Source organism: Syngnathus floridae, chromosome 20 (genome assembly GCF_059516105.1).
Source record: "Syngnathus floridae isolate MCC-2025c chromosome 20, RoL_Sflo_1.0, whole genome shotgun sequence".
Lineage (NCBI taxonomy): Eukaryota > Metazoa > Chordata > Actinopteri > Syngnathiformes > Syngnathidae > Syngnathus > Syngnathus floridae.
Genome location: NC_142432.1, coordinates 7,253,283 through 7,279,029, shown reverse-complemented (window position 1 = coordinate 7,279,029; position 25,747 = coordinate 7,253,283). Strand labels below are relative to the sequence as shown.

Genomic DNA, 25,747 nt, shown 5'->3' with positions numbered 1-25,747 from the left:
CCTCTCCACCACAGCATCGTCAATGATCAGCGGCAGGTGTTTTGTGTGACCCTTCCGGAAGTCAACAACGATTTCCTTGGTCTTGTTTACGTTCAGCAGGAGGTTGTTGTCCCTGCACGTGGTCAGAAGGTCAACTTCCGACCTGTACCGAGTCTCGTCGCCCTTCGTGATGAGACCCACCAGAGTAGTGTCGTCAGCAAACTTCACTTCACTATGCGGTTGTCGCTGTAGGTCGCAGTGCAGTCATGGGTCAGCAGGGTGAAGAGCAATGGACTGGGCACGCAGCCCTGGGGGGCCCCCGTGCTCAGCGTGATGCTGGCGGAGATTTTGTCGCCAACACGCACCACCTGAAGCCTCTGAAAGAGGAAGTCCAGTAGCCAGTTGCAGAGGGAGGTACTGAGGCCCAGCTCGTCGAGTTTGCAGATGAGTCGCTGCGGCACAATGGTGTTGAAGGCAGAGCTGAAGTCCACAAACAGCAATCTCACATATGAGTCCTTTCTCTCCAGGTGGGTGAGGGCCGAGTGGAGGGCAGAGCAGATGGCATCCTCAGAGGACCGTTTGGCACGATACGCAAACTGGAAAGGGTCAATGGTGGGGGGGAGAACGGATTTGATGTGCTCCATGACAAGCCGCTCAAAGCACTTCATGATGATGGGCGTCAGTGCCACGGGGCGGTAGTCATTGAAGCAGGACGGTGCAGGTTTCTTCGGCACAGTAACGATGGTGGCAGCCTTGAAACACGAGGGGACGATGGCCTGCTGCAGGGAAACGTTAAAGATGTCCGTGAAGACACCCGACAGCTCCCAAGCGCAGTCCTTCAGCGCTCGACCCGGGATGTTGTCAGGGCCCGCCGCCTTACGGGTGTCAAGAGCGGCAAGCGCCCTCCTCACTCCGTCGGCAGAGAGGCGCAGGGGCTGCTCGTGATATTACTTGATATTTGTACCATTTATCCAGGCGCTTTATGAGTGAATGCCTTTTATTGTCATTACATCAACGGAAATGTGATGGAACAACACTATTGGCAGTTAGCTCAATACTTGCTTTTTTTTTGTTTTTTTGTAACTAGGAGCACAGTTGGCCTCTAAACTGGCATTTTAGGTGTGCAAGTAAAAAAACAACATAGGGGCGCATATGAATTTCAAATTGAAGTTACAGTAATTTCAAATTGCAGTTGATACTCTTCATATTTCCACTAATGTTTAATATATTATTGATAAATTGACATAAGTGTTTATCAGACGTTAGTCAACAGGCCAAATATTTTAACAGTACGAAAATGTTATTGCGGACTACGGCGCGTTAAGTCTTATGCACCAAATATTCCGATTTACGTACGTACCAATTCGGGTTACGTCGCTGGACTAGACCGCTATTGAAAACGTTTTTTTTTAATATTATCAATTTGCTTATTGTCATTGTTGTTATTTAAATAAAACTGAAGGTATAAATTGACAACATTTAAAATTAATGAAAAAAATAAAAAGAAATAAAGAAACGTAACACTTCCGTGTTCATGTCCATCTATTACCGGGTCACAATGCTGATTTGTCAGATTTCCTGTGCGGTGCATGGCATGCTTGACAGGATTGCTGACGGGTGACGCAGATACTCAGCCGAACCTTCCATCCTTTAACGGAGGAGAAACGACACTCAAGAAAGCCAAGTGATCGGCGTCGGAGCTTTTAGTAGCTTCCGCCCTTTTCCTCTTTCCGCCTTCCCCCACACGAGAATCACTTTTCCCCCCCTCCTCGGCGTGTCATTGCTCCACCGGCGTGCTTAAAAAAAGCTAGCGGCTCTCGTGAAAATGGCGGATGTGTCAAGTGAAAAGAGCTTGGACGACTTCTTTGCTAAACGGGACAAGAAAAAGAAGAAAGACAAGGGCAAGGCCAAGGAGTCAGCCGTCTCCTCGACAGGCCTTAAAAAGAGCAAGAAGGAGAATGAAAAGTCGTCGAAAGGCGACGGTCAGGACGCCAACATGGACAAGGTAATGTGGAGGAGTCTGTGTCTGGAAGCCACGACATTTAAGGCCCTTGCCGAGTTATGTTAACCCGCCCCTTGACACTTAAATGACGAGAAATCAACTTTTAAGGAGTCATTTGAAAAGAAAACCCGACTGGCTACCTAGCATATGCTCCGCGCGGCTCATGTGACGACCGGCTGCCAAGCACCGCTTAGCTTTTAGCTTCTCTCACTGACACATTGACGAACTCAGTGGAACCACTTACTTCGTAGTTTTTTTAGTTAAGTGTCTAATAGTCTTTTTTAGATCTCCGAGAAAAGAAAAGGGAGGGCGAGCCGCCGCCATTTTAGTTTGTTTAGTCACCCCACTAAGACGTCGGTACTGGGGTCCTCGCTTTACGACGCTGTTCCGTTCCAACAGTGGCGACCTAACCCCGAGTCAATACACAAGTCGGAGGACGCTATATTCTTATCAAATACCAGTAATATCAAATATATTAGAAAACGAGTAAGCTCGGCATTAACTGAGCCTGCAAACTGTAGTCCACTACAGGGGCGCCACCAGTGGGTGGATAGGAACATTTTCTGGCCAGCCGCTGGGCAGAACAGATTGTATTCGTGTCTGCTAATGTAGTTGCATCCTTGGACTAGTAAAGTGTATCAGTAGGAATTTCCTAGTTTTCCACTGACTAGGTTTCTATAACAGTAACAACAGTGAGTAGCTTTGTGCCTTTCCGGCCAGGAGGACGAGGAGTGGAAAGAGTTTGAGCAGAAAGAAGTCGACTACAGTGGCCTGAGGCTCCAAGCATTGCAGATAAGGTGAGTGTGAAATGTCTCCATCAGGAGCGTTCCAATGTGGTCATAACGTTTGTTTCCCCAAAGCGACGAGAAGAATGAAGAAGACTACGATGACGATGACGAGGAGCAGGACGAGGACGGGGATGTCCTCATTGTCGCGGGCGGTGACAAAATGTCAGGCCCTTGGAACAAGTCCTCTTCTGCTCCTGCACCGGTTGCACCAGTTGGTGAGTAGTAAACCTTCACTTGCCAAAAAGACATGGGCCACTATCACATTTTGACAGTATGATAGTCTTGAAATAAAAGATTGAGGTTTCATATATTTAAAATATGTGCAGATTTATTGAGATAATTTGGTAAATTATTTTAATTTCCTTTCTGCAGAGGAGGTGGAGACGGTCGATTCAAAGGCGCCGGGGGGCGTGTACCGTCCCCCAGGGGCTCGCTTTTCTTCATCCAAACGAGCTCAGACTCAGGGACCCCCAGAGATCTTCAGCGACACCCAGTTCCCATCCTTGATGGCCACCGGCAAGCATGTGGAGACGCGCAAGTAATCCCACGCCACCGCCATTGCTTGGCTTTCCACACCATAAGAGAATGGCAAAAATATCCCATGTGAAATATCCTTACATATAACATCTAACATAAACTCGTGCGATCCACCAGATGGCACTAGTTGTTCCTCATTGAGAGCATTCAACAGCAAAATTTTGCATGTTATAAAAATCGGAAGGTATTGGGGAAAATAATTTGAAGAAAGAATAGTTATTGGTTGTCTGTTTTTAAAAACAATATTGTCAAATAAAATGAAATCGTTTTAAAAAGTTGATAAATTCAGATGAGACATGGGTTTCTGACGAAAAAGCAGAGCATATTCATAGCCACCATTTTGAAAGTGACTTTGTGTGTGTCCCCCCGCCAGAGACCGTGAAATCGAGAAGACGTTTGAGGTCGTGAAGCACAAGGGTCGCGGCCGAGAGGACGGCAATGCCACCGCCACGGTGCAGCACCTGCAGCTGGATAACCAGTTTGCTGTCCTGGGGGACAAGTAAGACATGCGTGCCACCGCCGCTGCCATTTGGCGCACCCCCTACCAACCAATGAGGAGGAAAAAAAGCGGCTGAACGTTGTGCTACCGCACTCGCCGCCACAAACACACGCACACACATGCGTGCACACACACACACGCACACACACATAGGCATTTAAATCATCACATCAAAAGTTCACCAGGTTGGGAAGGGGTGGAGGTGGTGTGGGTTGGTTTGCAACTCCAAACAAGCTTTTCACGGCAAGGACTTTGTGGACCACGCTTGTCTATCTGGACTTCATCAAGGTGATTTTATGAACTTGTGTGTGTTTGTGTGGGAAGAATCTATTTTTCTGCACTGTCACACACACACACATATACATGCACATGCGTGGGCTCTAGGGGGTGCGTTTGGGCGTCATGAGTGGAGGACACTACCTTGACCACCTGGACTCTGTTTTGGCCCCACAAAAAAATCCTGCACCTGTGGCGGTGAACGGGATATGAGCTGCGGGGGGATGTGACTCGCACGATTCCCTAATAAAGTGGCCTTATGGATACGAACGTCTCGGTCATCCCAGGAGCGCTAAATGTACTTGAAGTCACCACAAGAGAAGAAGAAAAAGAAAAATGGGAATTTTGCAGATGTAGTTTGGAAGATTTCAAATTTTGTTTCCTCATATCCGCTGTTTAGTTTCAAAGCTCTCGCTTCATTATTATCATAATCAGATCAACAGTGGCTTGCCAGTCACGGCCGTTGTGTGACACCTTACCAATGAGTAACAATTCAAATGCGTGGCTCTATCAATTTAACTGCCAATTCAGTTCTAGCAGTCAATTGAGCATTAGTTTTGCAACATAATTGATGAATAGTGCGTGTGGATTTTTTTTTGTTTTTTTGTCAATTCCATAATGAGTACATTAAGTGCTGGGATACTTGTGTGCGTGTGGTTGAAGTAGAACATGTTTGTGACAAAAGATGAGAGCCAATTTATCAAATAAAAGTGCTAATCTGGAATGCCTATGTATGTGTGTATGTAATTAAAATTACAATATAGAGGAAAACAATTCCAAAAATATCTTAAGAGTCAAGAAGAAAAATGGCAAGTACCGTCAACCTGGTCATGTTGAATTGTGTACCCAATCTGAAACTTTGAGCAGAATCCAAAAATCTGCTGAATTCAGCACCTACCCCCCCCCTATTGGAAGCAGTAACACAATGTTGAACACAGTTCAACTGGCCCGTGCAACAAATGGGAAATTCCCACTGGAATGACTGTGACGTGGTCAGCAGGGTTATTTTAAAAAGCTTAGTAACGCTGTCAAGTTGAGGGGGTGGGAGAAGGCAAAATGCATTTTGTAGCGTTTTATTGATGAGAGACTGGAAGCACAGGTGTTTAGACTTAATGTATGGCGATATAGGACCGCTTTATTCTTCATCCAACATGACAAGCGGCTATGAAACTCTACCTTAGACATTACTACCATCTAGCGGTAATATTGGCACACAGCATTTACAGGTAAAAGATTAGTACCCCCTTTATTTTTATACTCAAAAAATGTCTTTGAAACGTGTATATGCATATTATTTTATAAAGGAAAAATAACCCCACCCTAAACAAAATAAAATCAAGCTTTTCACCACTCTCGTTCATTCCCGGGGTGTCAAACTCCCGTTGCCGAGATACGCAAGCGCATCGGCCTATTGGATTTGTCAAATCTGTGAATGTACGTTGGAAGCTGGTAAACACGTATGCAAACACTAAACAAGTGAGGACAGCTATTATCAGATCCAATCATGTTTAACAATCGCACATTCACAAACAGAAATATATAGTTCACATATACTGACAAAACAATTTGATCCACAACATTGGAGGAGGGTTTAGATGCCAATTTTATTGAGTTGGTGCAAAGGTGATAACAAAACTCTGAATATCGTATAATTGAGTTTATTGATTTTTGCACATGATTTCACATTTCTTTACTCTCCCCCCACCGCCCCAGTAAATTGCAGCCTTTTGTTCCTATAAGCAGAATTATTGATTGAACATCAATCAATGATTCTCCTGTTAGCACCTTTTTGCTCGGCGGGAATCGAAGTAGCGACACACAAATCTTACAGGTAAACATCACCAACAAATGCAGACAAAATGTTAGTGTTTTCCCTCGGACAAACATACACAAAAAATTGTCTACGTGGACATTTATTGTTTCTTGAGATTTGTTGTTTTCTTGTCAATTATCTGGGACACTGTAACAATGTGAGTTATTGCACCCCCACAACCGGTCCTCAGTACGTCTCCTGACAGCCATTTGTAAACAATTGTGCCTCCTCCCATGCATTTTTCAGATGTGTGGAGATGGCGGCTGATGAAGATGACGTGGCGATTGAGCTAGCTCCGACTAGTCATCCTTCTCCACGATGACCTCGCCGTGGAGCACCCTCCTCCTCTGTCGCAGCATGTGGAAGAAGAGCTGAGGGAACACTGAACACGACAACAAGTCGGTGTTTGATTTTACAGCGAACCGCGATTTATTGTGTTGGATACGTCCCACGCCAACGTTATTATGGTTCATGTAATCTAATGAAATAACAAAGTGTAAAAGTAAAAAAAAACCAAAGTTAATTAAATAAATCAAAAATGCTTTACATGAGCTTTCACAACTGTGGGATGCTGCGCCGCTGTGTGAAAATGGCCAAAGTGCAGTTTTCTGCGTGAAAGGCAAAGCATGTTGCTGCTTTTTTTTTTTGGGTGGTATCTCTGCACAAACTTACATGGGATGTAGGATAGCATGATAACCACCAGGCAGTAGTAGTAGTCAAAGGACACGTTGTACTTATTGGGGAGCCTCATGGAGTACATGCCCGAGCGGCGCACAAAGGGCAGTGCCGAGTAGATGGTCAGCAACTCACCCGCCACGCCCAGCGGGTACAGTATGATAAACAGCGTGTATCTGCACACACACAAACATGTCAGTTTATTACACACACATAGTCAACTTTTGAGAGCTAATCAGTGGCGGATACACACAAAGCTTCCAAGAATTAGTGTCATCATAGCACAGCATGTTAGCATTTAGTGGCTAGCAGAGAAGCTATCCGAAAACCCAACACGCTCAGCATTACGGCGCTGCCACCTGGCCCATTTGATGAAGTACGGCAGGTGGTGGAGCAAGTTGAAGGTGTAGTAGGAATATCTGGTGATCTCCGTCAGGGTCCACACCACCAGAAAAAGGACCACGCTTTCTTCATTCTGTACCTGGGGTGCAGGGTGAGGCCCTGATTTCATACCTGTGCACTTGTCTGTGTGTGTGTGTGTGTGGGTGGGTGTGTTTTGTTACCTGTCTGATGCTGCTGGTGACGAACCACACCATGAATATTCGCGAGCTCACTTGCACCCCGGTGACAATCACTGACGTCCTAACAAGACCTGGTGGCAACAGCAATTATCAAAGGCGGATATTTCAGCCGTGAACCGACATAGATTCAATTTGTCACGTACCGATGGCGCAGTGTCCCACCTGGAACACAAAGTACATAAAAATGATTAAGAAGTATTGTGTTTTCAAGATTACTTTTCAGCTCTTCCAGGGCCTTACAGCTGTGGAAAGTGCAATATTTAAACACATATTTAATCATTTATGGTGTATTACTTTTTGTACCAATGGTCAAAACAGTCTTACCTCGACTAAAGCAAAAGTCTGGAAAAACTTGAGGGTCCTGGCTATACTTCTGTACAGGCCCTTGTGTGTGCCTTTCTGCATGTAGAAGCGTATCATCGCCATGGCCAGGACCAACCAGCTGACCACAAAAATAACATTAATTTATTGTTTATTTTGAATGACGTTAATCTATCATAGCTCAAAGAGATCTGGATGTGTTAAGATGGCATTTGTTTCTTCATATCGCAAAAGTTTTTTATACATGCAATCAAAATAGGTTTAGTTGACACTGTTGTTGTCTTACAGGAAAGTTGTGCGGATTCTATCAATTTATTTTGCTCCACTTTGGTTTGTGTAGTGTTGTACGGAAAATATTTGTCTGTCTGTCTGTTGAATTTATTTTGTTTTATCAGATAAATGTAAAAATGTAACTTAAACAATACCGTTGTGTTGCTTCTGTTTGCTTTTAGAATGGGAGCCGGTCATTAGCTAGCTAATTCTGTCCTCTGCTGGTTAAAGTTATTTATTGCATCCATTCTGCTATTTTATATTTTTTTCTACAATTGTTGCAATGTCAGATAGAAATGTCTAATATACAGTACTACAAGTTTTATAAAATATTGAAGTGCGCCACTTTGCCATATCACAGAGCCCCGGGAGATGTTTAATTGAAGAGTCGATGCGAGAAAAAAAACACGTTTTGAAAACAACTGGCTGTGGGGGACTAAAATGTATTTACAAAACATAATAATAATTTAAAAATAATAATAACAAATAATAATTTTATAATAATCACATCAAATTGTTTAAATTAGGAGTGGGTCGAAAACCTTAGGTGATGATGACAGCAATTTTTAAAAACATAATTATTTATACAGGACGTATTTCCAGAATGTAAAGGGTCGCACACGCCTGTTAATGTGAGGTTAATAAAATAAAATCAAAAAGTGCCCATTGAGCATTTCCAGCGTCACTCCAGTGTCGCCGGCGTCTAAACTTATACCAGCAGGCAGCCCCCGCGGCCCTTCACACTTCACACCCTCTGCTCGGCCCTATTTGGACACGCAGCGACGCTCCATTCATTCCAGCGGCCCGCCGCACACGCCGCACACGTACCCGGCCGTCATGGCGATGTTGTAGAAGGCGAGCCATGCAGTGGCCACGGTGCCTTTGCCGCGTTTCTTGTTGTTGTTTTCCTTGTCGTCCGACGCCGCGCCGCCGTCGTCCTCGCTGGACGCCATGCTGGTGCCCAGGCTGGGGTGGGGTGGTGTCGCGGGGCGGGTGACGGTAAGGGGGGTCCGGGAAGTTAGGTGACAGCTGGAGGGAGGGAGGGGGTGGGGGTCACGAAGAGGGACGGTGGGTTGCGCGACAAGCAAGTTTGCTGCCACCTGGTGGAAAAGTAAGAAATAATTACCGTGTTGGCCCGAATATAAGACGACCCTGATTATAAGACGACCCCCTCTTTTTCAAGACTCAGGTTAAAAAAAAAGGCTTTTTGAACACCAAATTAAATGTTTGTACAGAAAACGATTACATCTGAAACAAATGATTATAACAATATATTCGAGAGAAAAAGCATGTTATTTTGCCTCATTCAAATCGTGCAAATACTGTCTATCACATCTTAATATCTGAACATTTAAATATGTATGTATGTGCAATCACTCTTGTAAATGAATGGCTTCTGGTTTTTGAAATGTAAATAAACCAATCTACTGTGATAAAACAACAAAATTGCAATAACTGCATTAATCATCAAAGTGAAATCTAACTGTAACTGTAGTCTTGAAACAAATCTGAATAAGGAAAACCATTGCAATAAAATAATGCAAACTGCTACCGCTGTTGTTGGGGAGCCTGAGGACTGTATAGGGGGTTGGCTCGGATGGTTATGCTCTTTTCGCCCCCGGGTGTCGGTCAGAACACAGGAGGGAACACGTGGTTCAGTTTTGATTGCTTTACTGAATTATTGGCAAAAAAATAACAGGCACTGTGGCTCATAGGGGCATACGGGCAAACTGGCAAACGGGTATAGGCACGTTTGATCGTAAGGGTGTGAGAGCAGGTTTTGTGTAGTGTACATGGGTGAGTCTTTGGGTGTGTGAATGTGATTCTTGTGTGTGTGATTATTGTATGTGGTGTGTGTGTGTGTGTGTGTGTGTATGTGTGTGGTTCTGCAACAGACAGAAATACAGAACGTAAGTCAACGCTCAACTTGTGACGTCACACAACACTAGTAGACGGCACACATTACATACTAACTGCGCGTAGCGGTTCCGCTATACTAAACAACCATAAATTAAATGCACTCGGCAACACACCAAACATAATTAATAATTAAAGTTAAAGTCCCAATGATTGTCACACACACAACTGGGTGCGGTGAAATTTGTCTCTGCATTTAACCCATCCCCGAAGGGAGCAGTGGGCAGCAGCGGTGCCGCGCCCAGGAATCATTTGGTGATCTAACCCCCCAATTCCAACCCTTAATGCTGAGTGCCAAGCAGAGAGGTAATGGGTCCCATTTTTATAGTCTTTGGTATGACCGGGCCAGGGTTTGAACCCACAACCTTCCAGTCTCAGGGCAGACACTCTACCACTAGGCCACTGAGCTCGTATAAGTCTTCGAGACAACAAAATACATTTGCTGGCGACCGTTAGTCGCCGTGCCGCGTAAAGGCTGTAGTCATGCGTGTATGCTGCTAGTACCATGCGAGGCAAACTTAAAGGAGCGCGCCGGAGCTGTCAATCAAACGGCGCGCACATGAAGCAAACTGCGATCGGACAAACGGCACAACAGTGGACAGTAGTAACAATGAAATGTATATACTCACTTTGTGTCAAAGACGCACATGATCACAGCAACATACTCAGTCGATACCAGCAACATTTAACTTACCACTGCGCACAAGTGAATGGGTATAATGTCTAGACCCCGAATGTAAGATGACCCCCACTTTTTCAGTCTTATTTCAATGCAGAAAACATTGTCTTATATTCGGGCCAATACGGTACTTTGAACACACTCCACACACCACGGGATGAACATTTAGGATCATCTTTTCAAAACGTTTGACTTTTAGCTTGGCAGAAAATTCTCTATTCTCTCTATCCGGCCTAATTATCGGCATGTTTGGACCCCACAACTGCTAATTGATAGTCCACATCCTTGTCAAGCTTTGTTTACCAGGCACACAATGATGATTGTGGCGTAAGCAGTTTCAGGCCTGCGATGTGTGGAACATGCTAGTGGCGGGGCAGGGTGGACAATGGTGGGCACCGGTCACCGCCCCCCCCCACCTCGGTGTCCTCACAGCATGGGCTCGGGCCGAACGCTGAAGTTGGCGGTGTGCGAGGCGCTGCAGTTCGCTGGCTTGTGCGTGCCGCTCTTCGTTGTCACGCAGCGCTTTGCCGCCATCGTGGCCGAGATTCAAGGAGGGGGCGCCTCCGGCGGAGCCTACTGGCTCATCGTGGCCTCCTTGGTGGCCTACGTCACGTCCGTTGCCCTCCTCATCTGGGTGCCCCTCAAGTATATGTTGTTTGCCAAGAAGAGGTTCCTGATTGGGAGAAAGAAGTGGTGAGCGGTGCCATGATGGAAAGAAACAGTTTTTTGTCTTGCTGTCCTCACTAATGTGTGTTTCCATCCAGGAGGCCCGTGGCCCTCGTGTTTGTGATCCTCTCCACAATGCCCTGCTTTGCTTTCCTGATCGCAAGCGCTGAGGTACCACAAATGTTCATTTTCTATTGAACTTGGGAAAAAAAAAAGTTATTCATTTTATTGACATACAAGGTGATGACTTGTGAGAAGACAGTCCCTAGGGACTCATATGTGAGGACAAGGAGGTGCTGATAAGCAGCTGGGTTCCTCTTCCTGTCCTTCTTGTCACATCATGTGTCCACCAGGCACATTTTCACTTCCTGGTTGGACCGTGGCCCAGAACTCACTTTGCTGCTTTGCGTGGCCCCAAATGGACCTTTTGCTCCTTGGTTTATCGGATGTTAGAAAAAAAATGCTGCATGGATTCCCGCTTGCTGGGCTTTGTTCTCAAGTCCTGACTCAGGCTAATGTCAAGAGCTGAACAGCAACAGTGATTCTCAACTGGTGAGCGAGTCTCAAGGATATGAAAAAAATTACAAGCGGTACTCAGTTTATAAAAATTGTGGCATGACTTTTCGAGGTGTCTGGCGGTTTTCATGTAGTAGAAGAAGGCATTGAATTGTAATAGAATATTAGTATGTAGTCTGTCTTCCTTTTTGTCTGCATAACTCTACTGCTGCGTGGTGGCCAAAAAGGACTCATCAAAAGGAGCAGCAGTGTACCTTTGTTTATTTATTTTATTTATAGATCCAGATACGCAACAATTTGCGTCACGACACGTTTGGCGAGCTGCCCGTGTCGCTCATCCTTTTCTCCCTCATCTGCATGGACGTGGTGGAACGGATACGGCACTGCAGGCTTACGGGACAAGGTGAGCTTACGTCTTGCTGGCTCACTCATGGAAACGTTTCATCTGTTGGGCACTAATTTTGTGTAAATAAATTCCAGTTCTTATATTAAGCATTTAGCACCATAGTACATTGTGACAGGTGTTCTGGTTGTGTCTTCAGATAATGTGGCAAGAGATGCTGACATCCCCTCCTCGGTGTTGACTCATGTAGAACAGGTCACACCAATCACTCCGAACGTTCCGGGATCCGTAATGCCGGGTCCCGGAACAGCCGGTCCCCGCCCGCAAGTCACAAGACCCACCGTGGCACCGGCGGGTACGCCGGGCCAGCGTGGGGGCGACATAACCCGCAACGGCTCCCGCTTTAATCCGGAACCCAACGGCCCCATCATGGGAATACCCAGGAATGGCGGTCGAGGGTTGGATGCCTCTGAATCCGGGTCCCGTGCGGCGCATGCCCGCGCGGGCCCGCTGGGCTTCCTGTGCGCCAGCGACGCCCGCGCCGACGTTTTTGTGGACGGCTTCATGTTCTGGTTGGACACAGCAGAGATGACCCGGGCGGCGAGCCACCCACTGGTGTGCTATTCGGGCTGGGTGTGCCCCATTTACGTTTTCTGCTGCCTGTCTTGTCTGCGGGTGGCTGTCGCCCCTCGCGACCCGCTGCTGTCCTCGCTGGGCGTCGCCCTCCAGGACCTGCCCTTCCTGTTCCTGCGAGTTGGCTTGCTGGCCTTCTTCGGTTTGGTCACGCCGCTCCTCTACCTGCTCAAGAATCTGCTGGTATGTCTGGCCTTCATCTACTTCAACTTCATGACCAAGCTCCGGATCTTCAACACACAGAGGATGTACCTGTGAATTTCGCACGTTTTGGAATGTCACGTAGGTCCACAACAACACAACACGCATCAGTCAAGGTTACTATAATTCACAAAACAACTACAATGAACAAAAAATGCGAAAAATTGCTAGTTAATTCATGCTAACTTGTGCTCAGTAGCCATTTAGACGCCATATTCATTTGACTGCATCAATGGGTGCTGCTGTTTTGATTAGCAACTGACTTCAAATGTGCTCAGAATCTATGCAATGTAAACAATTACAATTACTGTAAAGCTATTTTTGGAAAAGAAAGGTTGTCAGTGTCTAGTACTCGAGGGAGACGTTTATTTGCGGATTTCTTTATCCAATTTCTAATAAATATTTATTACTCCCCCAAAAAAAATCTCAACAGGACTTTATTTTGATTCAACCAACATTTGTAACTTCATTGCCAGCATTTGAGGGCACTTCCCCACTAGGAAGCAGGATTTCCCCTGTGCTCTTTTTCTCTTCATTTGTGTCATCTTTGGAAACCGCACAGATCTCCTTAGGGGGTACATTTGTTTTTTTTTTACATTCTTCGCAGTTTGTCACATCAGCATTTTACTCACATTCCTTGCCATCACATTGACTATCTTGGGCTTGATTGTGATGCGTGTGTAATTGACCTACTTTCCAGTTAACACTATACCCAAATATTGAATATAAACTTATTTTTTTTAACTACATAAACAATTTAGTTAGTTTATCTTTGTTTATTTTGTCTCCAGAATTTTCACAAAATAAGGGATTTAAAAAAGTGATCCTGGGGGTGGGAGGGAAGTGGGTCACCCTGACCCACCAACTGTTCTGTGGACCATAGAAACAAAGCAGGTGGGTTCATAATGAAATTTAAGATTTATTCAGGAGCTGACTCCCGGACCATTAATCACTTACTGGGTCAATTTGACCCCCTGATTATTATTATTGAGTTGAGTTTGGCTATCAAAAGCGGACATGGGTCTTTAATAATATCCGAGTGTCAGTTTTTGCGCCTCTAGTAGTGCTTCCTAAAGCCTGCTCAGCCCCTCTCTCTGAGTGCCATGTGACAGGATGTCCAAGGAAGAGGAGTCGTGGCGAAGGCATCTGCTCAGCTCGCCACTTTGCCGCTGGACGCCCTGCTGACAACCAACACCATCATGTGGCCTCGCCTCGCCGCACTGCTGCTCTGCCTCCTGGGTGCCGTGGCGGCTAATGTCGGTATGTCTTGTCGGGAGTACAAATACTTGAGGTCACTCAAGTCGATTTTTCTTGATTGTGGCGACTGAAATGTTCTTGTAGCAGAAACAAATATGACTAGTAAGGTTCTATTGTAAGTTTGTACTCTGTGCTTTAGACAGCAGCTCCTTCCTAATCTTCAACCAGGACCACAACAAGTGCGTGAAGGTTGTCCACGCCTCGTCCATCACGCTGTCCAGGTGTGAGCCCCGTGCCAAGGACCAGCAGTTTCGCTGGGCCTCGGCGGACCGCCTGCTGAGCCTGTCGCTCAACCTATGCCTGGGCGCCGTGGAGCTCAAGGACTGGGTCAAGGTCTTGCTGTTCGAGTGCGACGAGGCCAGCGAGCTGCAGCACTGGCAGTGCAAAAACGAAACCCTGTTCGGACTGCGGGACCGAGACCTGCACCTCAACTGGGGGAACCGCAACGAGAAGAATTTGATGATCTACAAGGGCTCGGGTGTTTGGAGCCGATGGAAGATCTACGGGACGCACTTGGACTTGTGCGCTAAGGGCTATCAAGGTAGGCGCTGGGTGAACCTTGAAATGTTTTAAACTACCTCACCGATCTGTAAAACAAAATCAAAATGGCACGTTTCCATTTCCATTAATGGTGTGTGTACACAGGTAACATATCACTTCCTGTTTTATGCTTTAATTCTAAAAGACAAAGCAAAACACTTCTGGATCCAAATTGAACACAACTGGAGCAGAAACACACGCAGACAGACAGTACTCCCAGTCAAATATTCTTTATCATCTACAAAGAATGTCTAACACTGTATGTGTTGGACTCGCAGAAATGTTCACCATCGGGGGCAACTCCTTCGGCGCCCCGTGTCTGTTCCCCTTCAAATTTGGTGAGCAGTGGTACTCAGAGTGCACCAAGGCAGGCCGCACCGATGGGGAGCTATGGTGCGCCACCAAGGCCAACTACAACAGCGAGAAGAAGTGGGGCTTCTGTCCCACCAGAGGTACGCGCAAAACATCAAATAATAGAGTACCACAAAAAGTCCGCACGTGACTCTTTCTGTGTCGTTTTCTGCCTTGAAAGAGGTCAGCGCTAACAATTGAGGTTTATGACCCCCTTGACAGAACAACATACATTCCCGTCCTGACTTGTCAGCAGTCTTTGTTTTCCTCTTCCCACAGTCCTCTCCTCTCCTCCGCAACGTTTGCAAAATGACTGCAAATCAGCGCATGTGCATTTTTGCCCTCCTGTTTTTTTCATTTGTAATTGCAGCATCGTCCGGCTGGGACACGGACCCGGTGACGGGGGTCCAATACCAGCGCAACGCTCAGGCCGTGCTGAATTGGCACCAGGCCCGCAAGAGCTGTCTGCAGCAGGGAGCGGATCTTCTCAGCATCGTGGAGCTCCACGAGCAGTCCTACATTTCAGGTAGCACCAAAATTCCTGATGTGGACTTGGACGCACGCTGACCAGCTTATTGACTCCACATAGGACTGACCAGCAATTTGGGAAGCGCCCTGTGGATCGGACTCAACAGTTTGGACTACAAGGCGGGATGGCAGTGGAGCAACGGGAACCCTTTCCGATATTTAAACTGGGCACCAGGTCATTCTAGATTTGTCATTCCACAAGTGGCAAAAGACATTTTGAATCAGTAGCTCAAATGGAATTGAAAATCTGTCTGGTGTTAGCGTTAGCATTTTGTAATTGTACAAATGTGTAACTGGGTGTTTGCCATCAGGTCATCCGTCATCCGATCCTGGGATGAACTGCGCCACTCTAAATGCCGGCAAGGCCTCCAAATGGGAGACCAGCACCTGCACCAAGAAACTGGGATACATTTGCCGCAAAGGCAACTCCACCAGTCTTCCTCCACCGCCCAGTAAGATCATTTCAACTTGACTACGCAACAGGAAATTTGATTGATGATAATCTTTTGGATGCAGTCCACCAGCCCAGCTTCTGCCCCAACCACTGGGTCCCTTATGGTGGCAATTGTTACTTCATTGAGAGGAGCAAGAAAATGTGGAAGGATGCTTTGACTGCCTGCCGCAGGGATGACGCCGATCTGGCCAGCATTCACAACATCGAAGAGCAGAGCTTCATCATCGCCCAGTCGGGATATCGTGAGCGGCCTCGGCGTTGGCGTTCTTAAACGAGACCAAATCATTCAAAAGCACACCAAAAATTTTTTTTCAGTGGTAACGGATATTCTGTGGATCGGTCTGAACGATCAGAGGAGCCAGATGTTGTTCGAGTGGTCCGACCGATCGCAGGTCACCTTCACCCAGTGGTTAATGGACGAGCCCACTCATGCCACCAACCTCCAGGAGGACTGCGTACTCATTCGGGGAGACGTGAGCAAACAGCGTTTGTTTTTAGAATGCATTTTTTTGAAAAAACAATTCAAATGGTGCCTTTGTCTTTTTAGAGCGGCAGGTGGGCCGACCAAATGTGCGAGAAGGCGTATGGATACATCTGTAAGAAGAAAGCCTCTTCCAAAGCGGCTGAAGGAACCCACCAGGAAACCAACCCGGGTTGCGCGCTTGTGAGGGACCCGCCTAAATCTCAAATGCTTTTTTTTTTTCCAACAAAATTCACAACATTGTTGATATTTGTAGGGTTCGCTCAGGTACCACTCGTATTGTTACACCATCGGAGCTGAGAAGAAAACATTTGAGGAGGCCACGCGGGCATGCGCACAAGATGGCGGGAACCTCGTCGATGTGGCCGACAGGTACGATTGCGCGCTGCTTCGTCATGGAGCGCTTCACTGACCTCATTTCTTTCTCCCAAAGGTACGAGAATGCTTTCCTGACCAGCTTGGTTGGCCTGAGGCCTGAGAAGTACTTCTGGATAGGGCTCTCCAAAAAAGAAGAAACGCACACGTTCACTTGGACCAGCCAGAGGAAAATCTCCTTCACGTATTTCAATGTGGGCATTCCGGGTATGCTACTCAAATTGTGATTTTTATTGCCAAGTTACTCTCAAGTTAAGAAAGAAAACAAAACCATTATGTTTTTTGTTTTTTTTGGAAAATGTGATTTCAAAAATGCCAATTTTAAATGATATAAAGATGCATTGAAGTTCAAAGTTAGAAATAGTTTTGTCTCTTAATAATGCTATCATTTCCTCTTTATTCTTCAACTAACCTTTGACCTGAAACACGCGATTCTGAACCGCAGACCGCAAAGCGGGCTGCGTGGCCTTGGCAACGGGGACGTCAGCCGGCCTGTGGGACGTGGTCAGCTGCGGCAGCAAGGAGAAGTACATCTGCAAGAAAGTTGCTGAGGGCGTCCAGGTGACCACCGCGCCACCTGTTACGCCCGCCCTCAACTGCGCCTCTGGGTGGGTGCCTGTGGCCAACAGGAACGTCTGCTTCAAGGTGAGAGACCCCCCCCCTCAAGTCAGAATGAAATTAAATCTGACTAAAATTTAAAATATGAATTAAAAATTCTGGCGGTTTGCAGCTGTACAAAAAGAGCAAGGATGAGAAGAAGACTTGGCATGAAGCAAAAGATTTCTGCAGGGCCATTGATGGAGACTTGATGAGCATCCACGGAGCCCAGGACCTCAGCAATGCGCAGTATGTACACACACGCACACACTCTGGGTCAAATTAGTGTGTATGTTAAGAAGTTGTACTGCCGTCAAGGTTTCACTCATCGGACGCAGCCTGGATCGGACTCAGCCTACTCGGCACCAACGAAGGTTTCGTCTGGAGCGACGGATCGCCCGTGGGTACCTGTTTTTATCACAGCCAGAATTCATCGTGATGATTAAAACTCCTCGTCCTCCTCCCACTACTATGTAGTATGGCTTTGAGAAGTGGGGCTATGGGGAACCCAACAATTACAACGACGCCGAGCACTGTACGGAAGTTCAAATCAGCTACAGACGACACTGGAATGACCGACACTGCGAGGTCTACAACGACTGGATCTGCCAGATACGCAAAGGTAATCAACACACACACACACATGTACACGCACGCACACCCACACACCCACACACCCACCCACCCACACACCCACCCACACACACACACACACACACACACACACACACACACACACACACACACACACACACACACACACACACACACACACACACACACACATTGATTCAGTGCTGTTCTATTTACAGGAGTGACTCCCAAACCCGAACCCGTCGTCATCATGCCAGGTGAGACATAAACGTAAATTTGGAATGTAAACAAACAAGTGGCGTTTCAAATATGTGCTCTGCTGATTCTGCAGCGTTCAACATCACAGAGGACGGCTGGCTGGTCTACAATGACTCGCAGTACTTCATCAACATGGATGAGCAGCCCATGGAGGCCGCACGGGCCTTCTGCAAAAAGAATTTCGCCGAGCTGGCCGTCATCACGGGGGACAGCGAGAGAAGGTTCCTGTGGAAACAGATCCTCAGGGCCCCCGACAATCAGTACTACATCGGGCTCATTGTCAATCTGGACCACTCCTTTAGGTAACTCAAAATGCACGTTAGACCAAAATCACATAGAGGAAGAAATAATGAATAATTAGTAAATTTGTAAAAATCATAACCTCACAAAAATTTCTAACCCCACCACCAAAATAATTTTTTAATACATTGAAGAAAATGTGTGTTTTCCTCCAGCTGGTTGGATGAAACGCCAGTGACGTACACAGCGTGGGAACAAAATGAGCCCAACTTTGCCAACAATGACGAAAACTGTGTGACCATATACAAGAGCATGGGTAAACTCATCGTATCAATTAGACCAGCACCTAAAGGAAGATTAAAAAAAAGAAATATATATATATATATATATATATATATATATATATATATATATATATATATATATATATATATATATATATATATATATATATATATATTTTTTTTTTTTCCTTTATAAATGCTAAATATCAGTGTCTATTTTTAAAAAGGACCTCAAATTGTCCGTAACAATTTTGTAAACGTGTGTGTGTGTCCCGAAGGCTTCTGGAACGACATCAACTGCGGCCTCGAGCTGCCGTCCATCTGCAAAAGAAGCAGCGTGTTCGTCAACGCCACCGCCATGCCCACGGCCGAGCCCAAGGGAGGCTGCGCGCCCGAGTGGCTGCCATTCCAAGGCAAGGTAAGCGCGAGGAGGAGGAATTCTTCCAACTTTATTTCACTCACATGCAAAAGCTCTCGTTGGTGATTTATTTCTTTGGTCATCTTGACTTCTTATCTGGTTTTCACAGTGCTATAAGTTTGTGGGCGCTGACAGAAAGTCGTGGCAGGACGCCAGGGAGTACTGCAAAAACCAGGGAGGGAATCTGGTGTCTGTCATCAGCGAGAGGGAGCAAGGTACGCCGGGTCCTCGCTTTTATTTGCAATTAACTACTCAACCCCCAAAAAACACAAATCCCTAAATGTTCCTTTTCAAGCCTTCCTGACCACACAGATGTCGAGGTACAGGGAGGACCTGTGGCTCGGCATGAACGATATCAACTGGGAGATGCACTTTGTGTGGACGGATGGCCGAGGCGTGTTGTACACCAACTGGGCCAAAGGGCATCCTACGTCCACACCGGACGGACGCTACTCCATAGTGGACAAGGTCTATATTTTGCTCTCCCCTTTTTTTTTTTTCAGAGGATAAAGAATATATGCCTGTAATAATAATAATAATAATAATAATAATAATAATAATAATAGTAATAATAATAATAATAATAATAATAATAATTATTATTATTATTATTATTATTATTATTATTATTATTATTATTATTGCATTAGTTGTCTTCGTGTGTTGCTCCAGCGTCTGTATTTGGTTGGTCATACTGCCAATGCTAACGTTAGCACGTCAATGGCCGTTTTCTATTATATGTTAGCATTAAACTAGCATTGTGAATCTCAAGGCACCCACCACTGTACTTTTTGTTCCTCAGCAAGTTTTTGACTGTGTGATGATGGTGGGTAGTGTCTCGAAACAAATGGGACTCTGGAAGGTGGACGATTGTGTCGAAAAGCGCGGCTTCATCTGTAAAAGGAATCTTGGTCAGTGGCACAACCACTAAATAAGCATAGTTATTTTTATACTATCCTGTAAAAGTTGTTTTGAACAACTAACATGACTTTTCTCCAAAGATTCCCAGATCGCACCGGCGGCCACCACGATGTCTTCGAAGGCCTTCAACAAGCTGGGCAACGACTCGTACAAGCTGCTGACGCAGAAGCTGCGCTGGGATGAGGCGCGCAGGCAGTGCCAGGCGGACGACGCTGAGCTGGCCAGCGTGCTCGACCCCGTGGCGCAAGCCTACATCTCGCTGCAGATTTTCAAGTTCAACGAGCCCGTGTGGATCGGCCTCAACAGCAATGTGGTAAAGGAGATGCAAGACCCGTTGACCTCTAAAATGTCTGACTAGGCAGAACTTGAGCGTGGTTTCCCCTCGACAGACCGGAGGTCGCTTCAAGTGGGTGGACAACTGGTTGCTGTCGTACACCAGATGGGGCAAAGATGAGCCGAAGAGCAACTACGGCTGCGTGTACATGGACGTGGACAAAACCTGGAAAACGGCGCCGTGCAGCAACACCTACTACTCACTTTGCAAGACCTCACCAGGTCGGGGGGGGGAACCCTCTTCTCGGACTTTGCCTCCATCTAGCGACACTGAATAATTTTTTTTTTTTTTTGATAGATTCGGCGCCCATCGAGCCTCCTCAGCTGGCCGGAAATTGTCCAGAATCAAAGAAGCAGATAACCTGGGTCCCCTTCCGGGGTCATTGTTACACCTTCTTCAGCTCGCTCAAGGACAATTGGGCCCACGCTTCTGTGGAATGTCTGAGAATGGGTACGCTGGGATGATTTTTGCCACCACCTCAGTGGGATATAAAACGTGTATGCCTGATTGGCTCTTTGTCAGGGGCATCTCTGGCAAGCATCGAGGACCCCCAGGAGAGTCTTTTCATCCAACAAAACTTGGATGTCCTGCAGGACAGTGCCAAGAGTTTTTGGATCGGCTTGTACAAAACCCACGACAGTAAGAACTGCACTCATCTAGCTTTTTCGGATGGCGGCTAAGTCAGGGAGCTTCTTTGTCAAAAGGTCAGTGGGCGTGGATTGACAACAGTGCGGTGGACTACACCAACTGGAAGCCGGGCATGCCGGCATCCGAGTCGACGTGCGTGGAGGTCTTCTCCGACAGTGGCAAATGGAAGACCACCAGCTGCAGCAGATACCGCTCATACATCTGCAAAACACCCAAAGGTTTCCAGTCAATATAGGCGTGCCCCAGGGCTCTGTCTGCAGTCCCTTCTCATCCTTTGCAGTTCGCTAATCACAATTGCACATATTTGAAATATTTATTTATATTTATATTTATTTATTTATTCTTTATATTATTTTTTGCAATGTACTTAGATGTTTGGCACCAAAGCGCTAGTTAAGAGTAAATTGTGTCAAGGTTGAAAGAATACATTTAACGCTGAGATGATTTTTGTTTTTCCCAGTCATCACGCCGACAGAAAAGCCCCCAGCTGTTGGTGAGTATAGAAATTATGCAGTAGCTAATTTTCTGGATTTAATATTCACGTTGTACATTTCTTCAAATAGCTCATATCATAGAAAAGGTGTCCAACGGCTCCGCTGGCATCAGTGTGGCCGTGGTGCTGGTGGTTCTGGCCCTGGCGGGACTGGTGGGTTTCCTGCTCTTCCGGAAAAAGATGCCCATCTCCTCACCTTCGGGGGAGTCCAATTTCATCAACAAGTTGTACTTTAATAATCCCATCCGAGCTCTGGTGGACACCAAGAGCCTGGTTGGCAACATTGAGCAGAACGAACAATCGTAGGCGGACGCCACTGAGCGCTGATCTTTACTAATGACAAACTCAATTTTTCTATTTTAATAATTCTTGCGAGTACTGAGAATACACTAAATAACACTCCAAAAGAGGTGATTAAAAAATGTAAATAGGACTTTTCACTTTGAAGAATCAAAAGTGTTTTTTTTTTTTTTTTTTAAATTGTTCTTCCGAAGTGACGCAAATCAAAAGATGTTTACGGAAAATTAATTCGCCAGACTTTTCTTTGTCTTTTGCGTTCCTTCACTGGCCGACATTGTAAATAGATTCAATAAAATAAATCATAGATTGAAGTTTCAAATGGTCATTATTGTCCCTTGTAAAACTGCGAATCAGAACTTTCTGCCGCTTGCTCACCTCCATTAGCAGGAACCAAACTCTCTCCATGGGAACAAATCCTCAAGAGCTTACTTCCAATAAGTCCCGTTTTTTTTTGTTTTTAGTAGCTGGAATTCTGCACTAACCTTTGATCACCTTATGGGCAGGTAGAAATTGGCTTTTCTTACTGTGCTCAGTCGTTTTGACCCAAAGTGGGATGATGTTCAAAAATGTTTTTTTGTGAAGAATAGAAAAAAAAACATTAGCATGGACTCAGAGATCATTAATAAAACCTTCTGACATAATTTTTAGGAGTCACGTACCAGATGTACTACTCATTCCCAGTGACCTCGTTTTTAATGTAACTTTTTTTTTCTCCCCAGCCTCGAATGCCAAGCATAATTTCTCTTCTAAATACTAATTGTGCTCACCCCCCGCCGATTTCTCCCTGCCCCCGTGCTCTCTGACTGGCTGCACTAATCCTTTTTGTTGTGGACCGAGAGGCCCGGTCGGCTTTGGCTACACTGTAAGGGTTAGTTCAAGCGGAGGGTGAGCGCCAAGCGTTTGGATGGTCACTTCATCTTGGGAAGACCTCCGCTGCAACATGTGCTCCCGAGGATTTGCTCTTCCTCGTTTCCTGCTGTTGCTGATGTGTCTGCCGGGACGAGTCCGAGTGGAGTCCTACCTACAAGACGTCCTCCGAGTCTTGGATCTGCCGCTCAGTCAGGGTGAAGAGACGCGCCTCCAGAAGAACCATGTCGGCATCCTGGTCTCTGCAATTCTTCTGGCGGTGGACTGCCCAGAGAGGACGGGTGCTTCTCTAGATGTCTGTGACAAGGTAGGCCCATCTCCACCAATCAAAACGACTTCTGCTAACTCCTGAGAATATTTGTCAAGGCTGGAATGCGAAGCTTAAGTTCTTGACCTTTTTGGCTCGTTCTTGCTTGAGTGGCTTTCTTTGGAGCACCCCTTGCTCTCCACACGGAGCCTCCAAGGGGCTCCTCTATGAGGTTTCAGAGTTTTTTTGTGCTCTCGATATCACCAGTGCCTGCCAGTGGACGTGGCACTCTCCGTGCTGGAGGATGACGAGAAGCCTTACCTGACAGAGAACGACTTCCAGCGCCTCTCCACTCTTCTGCTGTACTACGTCGTGAAGCTGCCGGATCTGTGCCGATCGTCCTCTTCGCCCGCCCGTAGCTACGACTTCTACCTGAGGGCTCTCACGGATCTCCACGCGGCAGAGGACAACGGCGTCCTGTCATCGGGTGAACTTCAGAGCATTCTTCAGATTGTCAACCAGGACAACAAAACCTCCAGCCGGGATGGTTCTACGACCTCCAATTTGAAGATCCAGTGTATTGACGCCGCTCATCTGCTTGAAGAGACCAACGTGAAAGAAGGTGTCGCTATGGCGTCCGTTGCCAAAGTGTCTGCTGCCATCGTCAGTCACCTCCTGAGGGGTCCCTGTTTCGCTCAGAGGAACCTCCCTCCGCCGGCTTTCTTTACCAACTACATCTTTCATTCCCTTAATCGCACCAGCGAACTCCAAGTTGTAGGTGAGACCTTCTTCTTCTTTAGAGCCATTTTTGAAAATAGTTTTGGTAATAGTCTTGCTTCTTCTGGAAGATTTGGAAGTACTTCTCCACCAGCTTGGTGTTGGTGGAGAAGGAAAGAAGCCACACGCCCACGACAGGAAGAGGCGAAGCTCGCAGGTCGAGTCGGCGCATTCGCTGGAGGGTTGCGAGCACCAAGCTGGCAACTGGGCGCAGGTGAACACTCGATAGATAGATGGAGAAGACGCACAGAGAGCTCATTGGGTTTTTTCGTTCTCAGGTGTGTTTTTCAGCCAATCAGCTGGTGTATATTTTTTCTCTGGACCCGCAACTGCCCATTTCGAAGGAGCAGTTTGGACAAATGTGCCCGGCCATCATCCAGCAGTTGCTAGGCCACGCGTGCCATTCTGCAGAAGGCACCGCGAGAGGAACTCAGCCCACTGCTTTTGAGAGTGAGATGTTTGACCTCCTCTTTCCCGACCTCGTTTTGTTATTTTCCATTCCTAATGATTAGAAATCCTATGTTGATTTTTTAATGGTCTCAGAGTATGGCTACAGCACGATGGCGGTGCTGCTCATCACGCTGGGATCCATGCTAGGCATCTGCCTGATCTTCTTCAACTCCTGCCAGGAGAGCTATAGCCTCATCTTGCAGCTTTTTGTGGGCCTGGCCGTGGGGACTCTCTCGGGCGATGCCCTCATTCACCTCATCCCGCAAGTGAGCCCCTCATGGTCATTCAACCAGTGGTTGGTGTTCAGGGACAAGATGTACAAAAAAATGTTATTTGTAGATCCTCGGCCTCCATGGACACGACGAGGAACACCTCACAGAGCAGACGGACTATTTGTGGAAGACCGTCGGCATGGTGGCGGGCATCTACGGCTTCTTCCTCATGGGGAGGATCTTTTCCTTCCTGGTTCCTCAGCATGGACATGTAAGTTCCTGACAGCAACACTTGGAATTCTCAAGCACGGCTTTGCTTCTCCTTGCCCTTTAGAGCCACTCTCGAGGGGGCTCCAAGGGTCCGTCCCAGAGGGGCAAGTCCATCTCCACCATCCAGCTGGTAAGGCTCATTCGGGTTGTGGTTTTATGAGCTGGCTTTCAGGACAGTTTCAATACAAAGGTGCAGTTTAACTTTCCAGCAGGGACCAGTGGATGAAGAAGCAGAAACATCTCCAGAGCAGAGACCTTCTCCAAAAAGTAAAGAAAAGAGCAATGTGGTCCACTACCGATGAAGTCCTTAACGTGGTTTCCCCAGGCTGTGACATTCCCTTGCTGGCTGTGATGGTCATTGTTGGTGACAGCCTCCACAACTTTGCCGATGGCCTGGTGGTGGGCGCCGCCTTTTCCTCCTCGCCCGAGACCGGCATGGCGACCACCGTGGCCATCTTGTGCCACGAGATCCCGCACGAGATGGGTGACAACTTGCTCCACCATTCCAAACATACTTTTTCTACTTATTGATATTTTTTTCTTGCAGGTGATTTTGCGGTGCTGCTGAGCTCCGGACTCCCAGTGAAGACGGCCGTGGTCATGAATTTTGTCAGCGCCCTGACGGCCTTCATAGGCCTCTACATTGGACTCTTCGTCTCGGCCCAGGCTCATGTGCAGCAGTGGATCTTTGCAGTGACTGCGGGCATTTTCCTCTACCTGTCACTGGTGGAGATGGTGAGATAAATGGCCCTATGCTAGCAATAAGCTACTACATGCTATCTGTCTGAAGTAAGCTAACAGCTACTAATGGGACTCCACACATCTTTTATTCATCTTGTGGATTAATATTTGTGTCATCTTTTTTCTGTGTTCTGCTAGCTTCCTGAGATGAATCGCTTCCAGAGTGGGCGGCCATTAACTGCGTTCCTCCTGCAGAATATTGGCCTCCTGTCGGGTTGGGCCTGTCTCCTGCTGCTCGCACTCTTTGAACATGATCTCAAATTCTAGTGTTATCATAATCACAACAATAAACAGCGATATTTTATGGCGGTGTCTCCTTTGTGAGGCTTATCGCTGCCCACCATGGGTGAGAAGAGTGTGCTATTTTTTTCATACCTAGTTTTTGTTCATTCATCGGTGGTTATGGTAATGCAA

At 46.6% G+C, this 25,747-nt stretch overlaps 5 protein-coding genes across 6 annotated transcripts; 4 read left to right on the top strand and 1 right to left on the bottom strand.

Annotated features, from left to right (window-relative positions):
- Positions 1 to 1,527: 1,527 nt before the first annotated feature.
- cdv3 (carnitine deficiency-associated gene expressed in ventricle 3) lies at positions 1,528 to 4,805 on the top strand. Of its 2 annotated transcripts, none has more exons than XM_088363032.1 (5): positions 1,528 to 1,984; positions 2,705 to 2,778; positions 2,842 to 2,984; positions 3,142 to 3,307; positions 3,680 to 4,805. In XM_088363032.1, the coding sequence occupies exons 1-5, from the start codon at positions 1,805 to 1,807 to the stop codon at positions 3,807 to 3,809; spliced, it is 693 nt and encodes a 230-aa protein (XP_088219158.1). In that variant the 5' UTR covers positions 1,528 to 1,804; the 3' UTR covers positions 3,810 to 4,805. The 2 variants fall into 2 exon arrangements, with proteins under 2 accessions (XP_088219158.1, XP_088219157.1); XM_088363031.1 differs by having other exon boundaries at positions 1,529 to 1,984; positions 2,702 to 2,778.
- Positions 4,806 to 5,666: 861 nt separating this feature from the next.
- Positions 5,667 to 8,779, bottom strand: hacd1 (3-hydroxyacyl-CoA dehydratase 1). The gene is made up of 7 exons (XM_088364128.1): positions 8,570 to 8,779; positions 7,475 to 7,592; positions 7,294 to 7,312; positions 7,133 to 7,221; positions 6,929 to 7,050; positions 6,567 to 6,745; positions 5,667 to 6,276 (listed from the first exon to the last, which is right to left on the bottom strand). Exons 1-7 carry the CDS (start codon positions 8,692 to 8,694, stop codon positions 6,194 to 6,196), a joined length of 735 nt encoding a protein of 244 aa, XP_088220254.1. The 5' UTR covers positions 8,695 to 8,779; the 3' UTR covers positions 5,667 to 6,193.
- A 1,991-nt stretch (positions 8,780 to 10,770) lies between these two features.
- On the top strand, positions 10,771 to 13,091 carry LOC148381114 (transmembrane protein 236). The gene is made up of 4 exons (XM_088363982.1): positions 10,771 to 11,030; positions 11,102 to 11,174; positions 11,799 to 11,922; positions 12,062 to 13,091. The coding sequence occupies exons 1-4, from the start codon at positions 10,771 to 10,773 to the stop codon at positions 12,751 to 12,753; spliced, it is 1,149 nt and encodes a 382-aa protein (XP_088220108.1). The 3' UTR covers positions 12,754 to 13,091.
- Positions 13,092 to 13,566: 475 nt separating this feature from the next.
- Positions 13,567 to 22,080, top strand: mrc1a (mannose receptor, C type 1a). Its single transcript, XM_088363981.1, has 30 exons — positions 13,567 to 13,590; positions 13,809 to 13,956; positions 14,093 to 14,494; positions 14,772 to 14,945; positions 15,215 to 15,370; positions 15,434 to 15,547; positions 15,684 to 15,824; positions 15,889 to 16,068; positions 16,142 to 16,299; positions 16,374 to 16,490; positions 16,564 to 16,679; positions 16,741 to 16,889; positions 17,128 to 17,327; positions 17,413 to 17,528; positions 17,598 to 17,679; positions 17,757 to 17,901; positions 18,092 to 18,130; positions 18,205 to 18,433; positions 18,587 to 18,687; positions 18,934 to 19,073; positions 19,183 to 19,288; positions 19,369 to 19,541; positions 19,876 to 19,984; positions 20,075 to 20,307; positions 20,384 to 20,549; positions 20,626 to 20,778; positions 20,851 to 20,967; positions 21,033 to 21,194; positions 21,437 to 21,469; positions 21,540 to 22,080. Exons 2-30 carry the CDS (start codon positions 13,896 to 13,898, stop codon positions 21,773 to 21,775), a joined length of 4,308 nt encoding a protein of 1,435 aa, XP_088220107.1. The 5' UTR covers positions 13,567 to 13,590; positions 13,809 to 13,895; the 3' UTR covers positions 21,776 to 22,080.
- Positions 22,081 to 22,608: 528 nt separating this feature from the next.
- Positions 22,609 to 25,676, top strand: LOC148381112 (zinc transporter ZIP12-like). The gene is made up of 11 exons (XM_088362981.1): positions 22,609 to 22,943; positions 23,151 to 23,661; positions 23,732 to 23,874; positions 23,939 to 24,110; positions 24,204 to 24,376; positions 24,450 to 24,593; positions 24,657 to 24,722; positions 24,802 to 24,859; positions 24,918 to 25,076; positions 25,140 to 25,327; positions 25,472 to 25,676. Exons 1-11 carry the CDS (start codon positions 22,674 to 22,676, stop codon positions 25,598 to 25,600), a joined length of 2,013 nt encoding a protein of 670 aa, XP_088219107.1. The 5' UTR covers positions 22,609 to 22,673; the 3' UTR covers positions 25,601 to 25,676.
- The last annotated feature ends 71 nt before the right edge of the window (positions 25,677 to 25,747 follow it).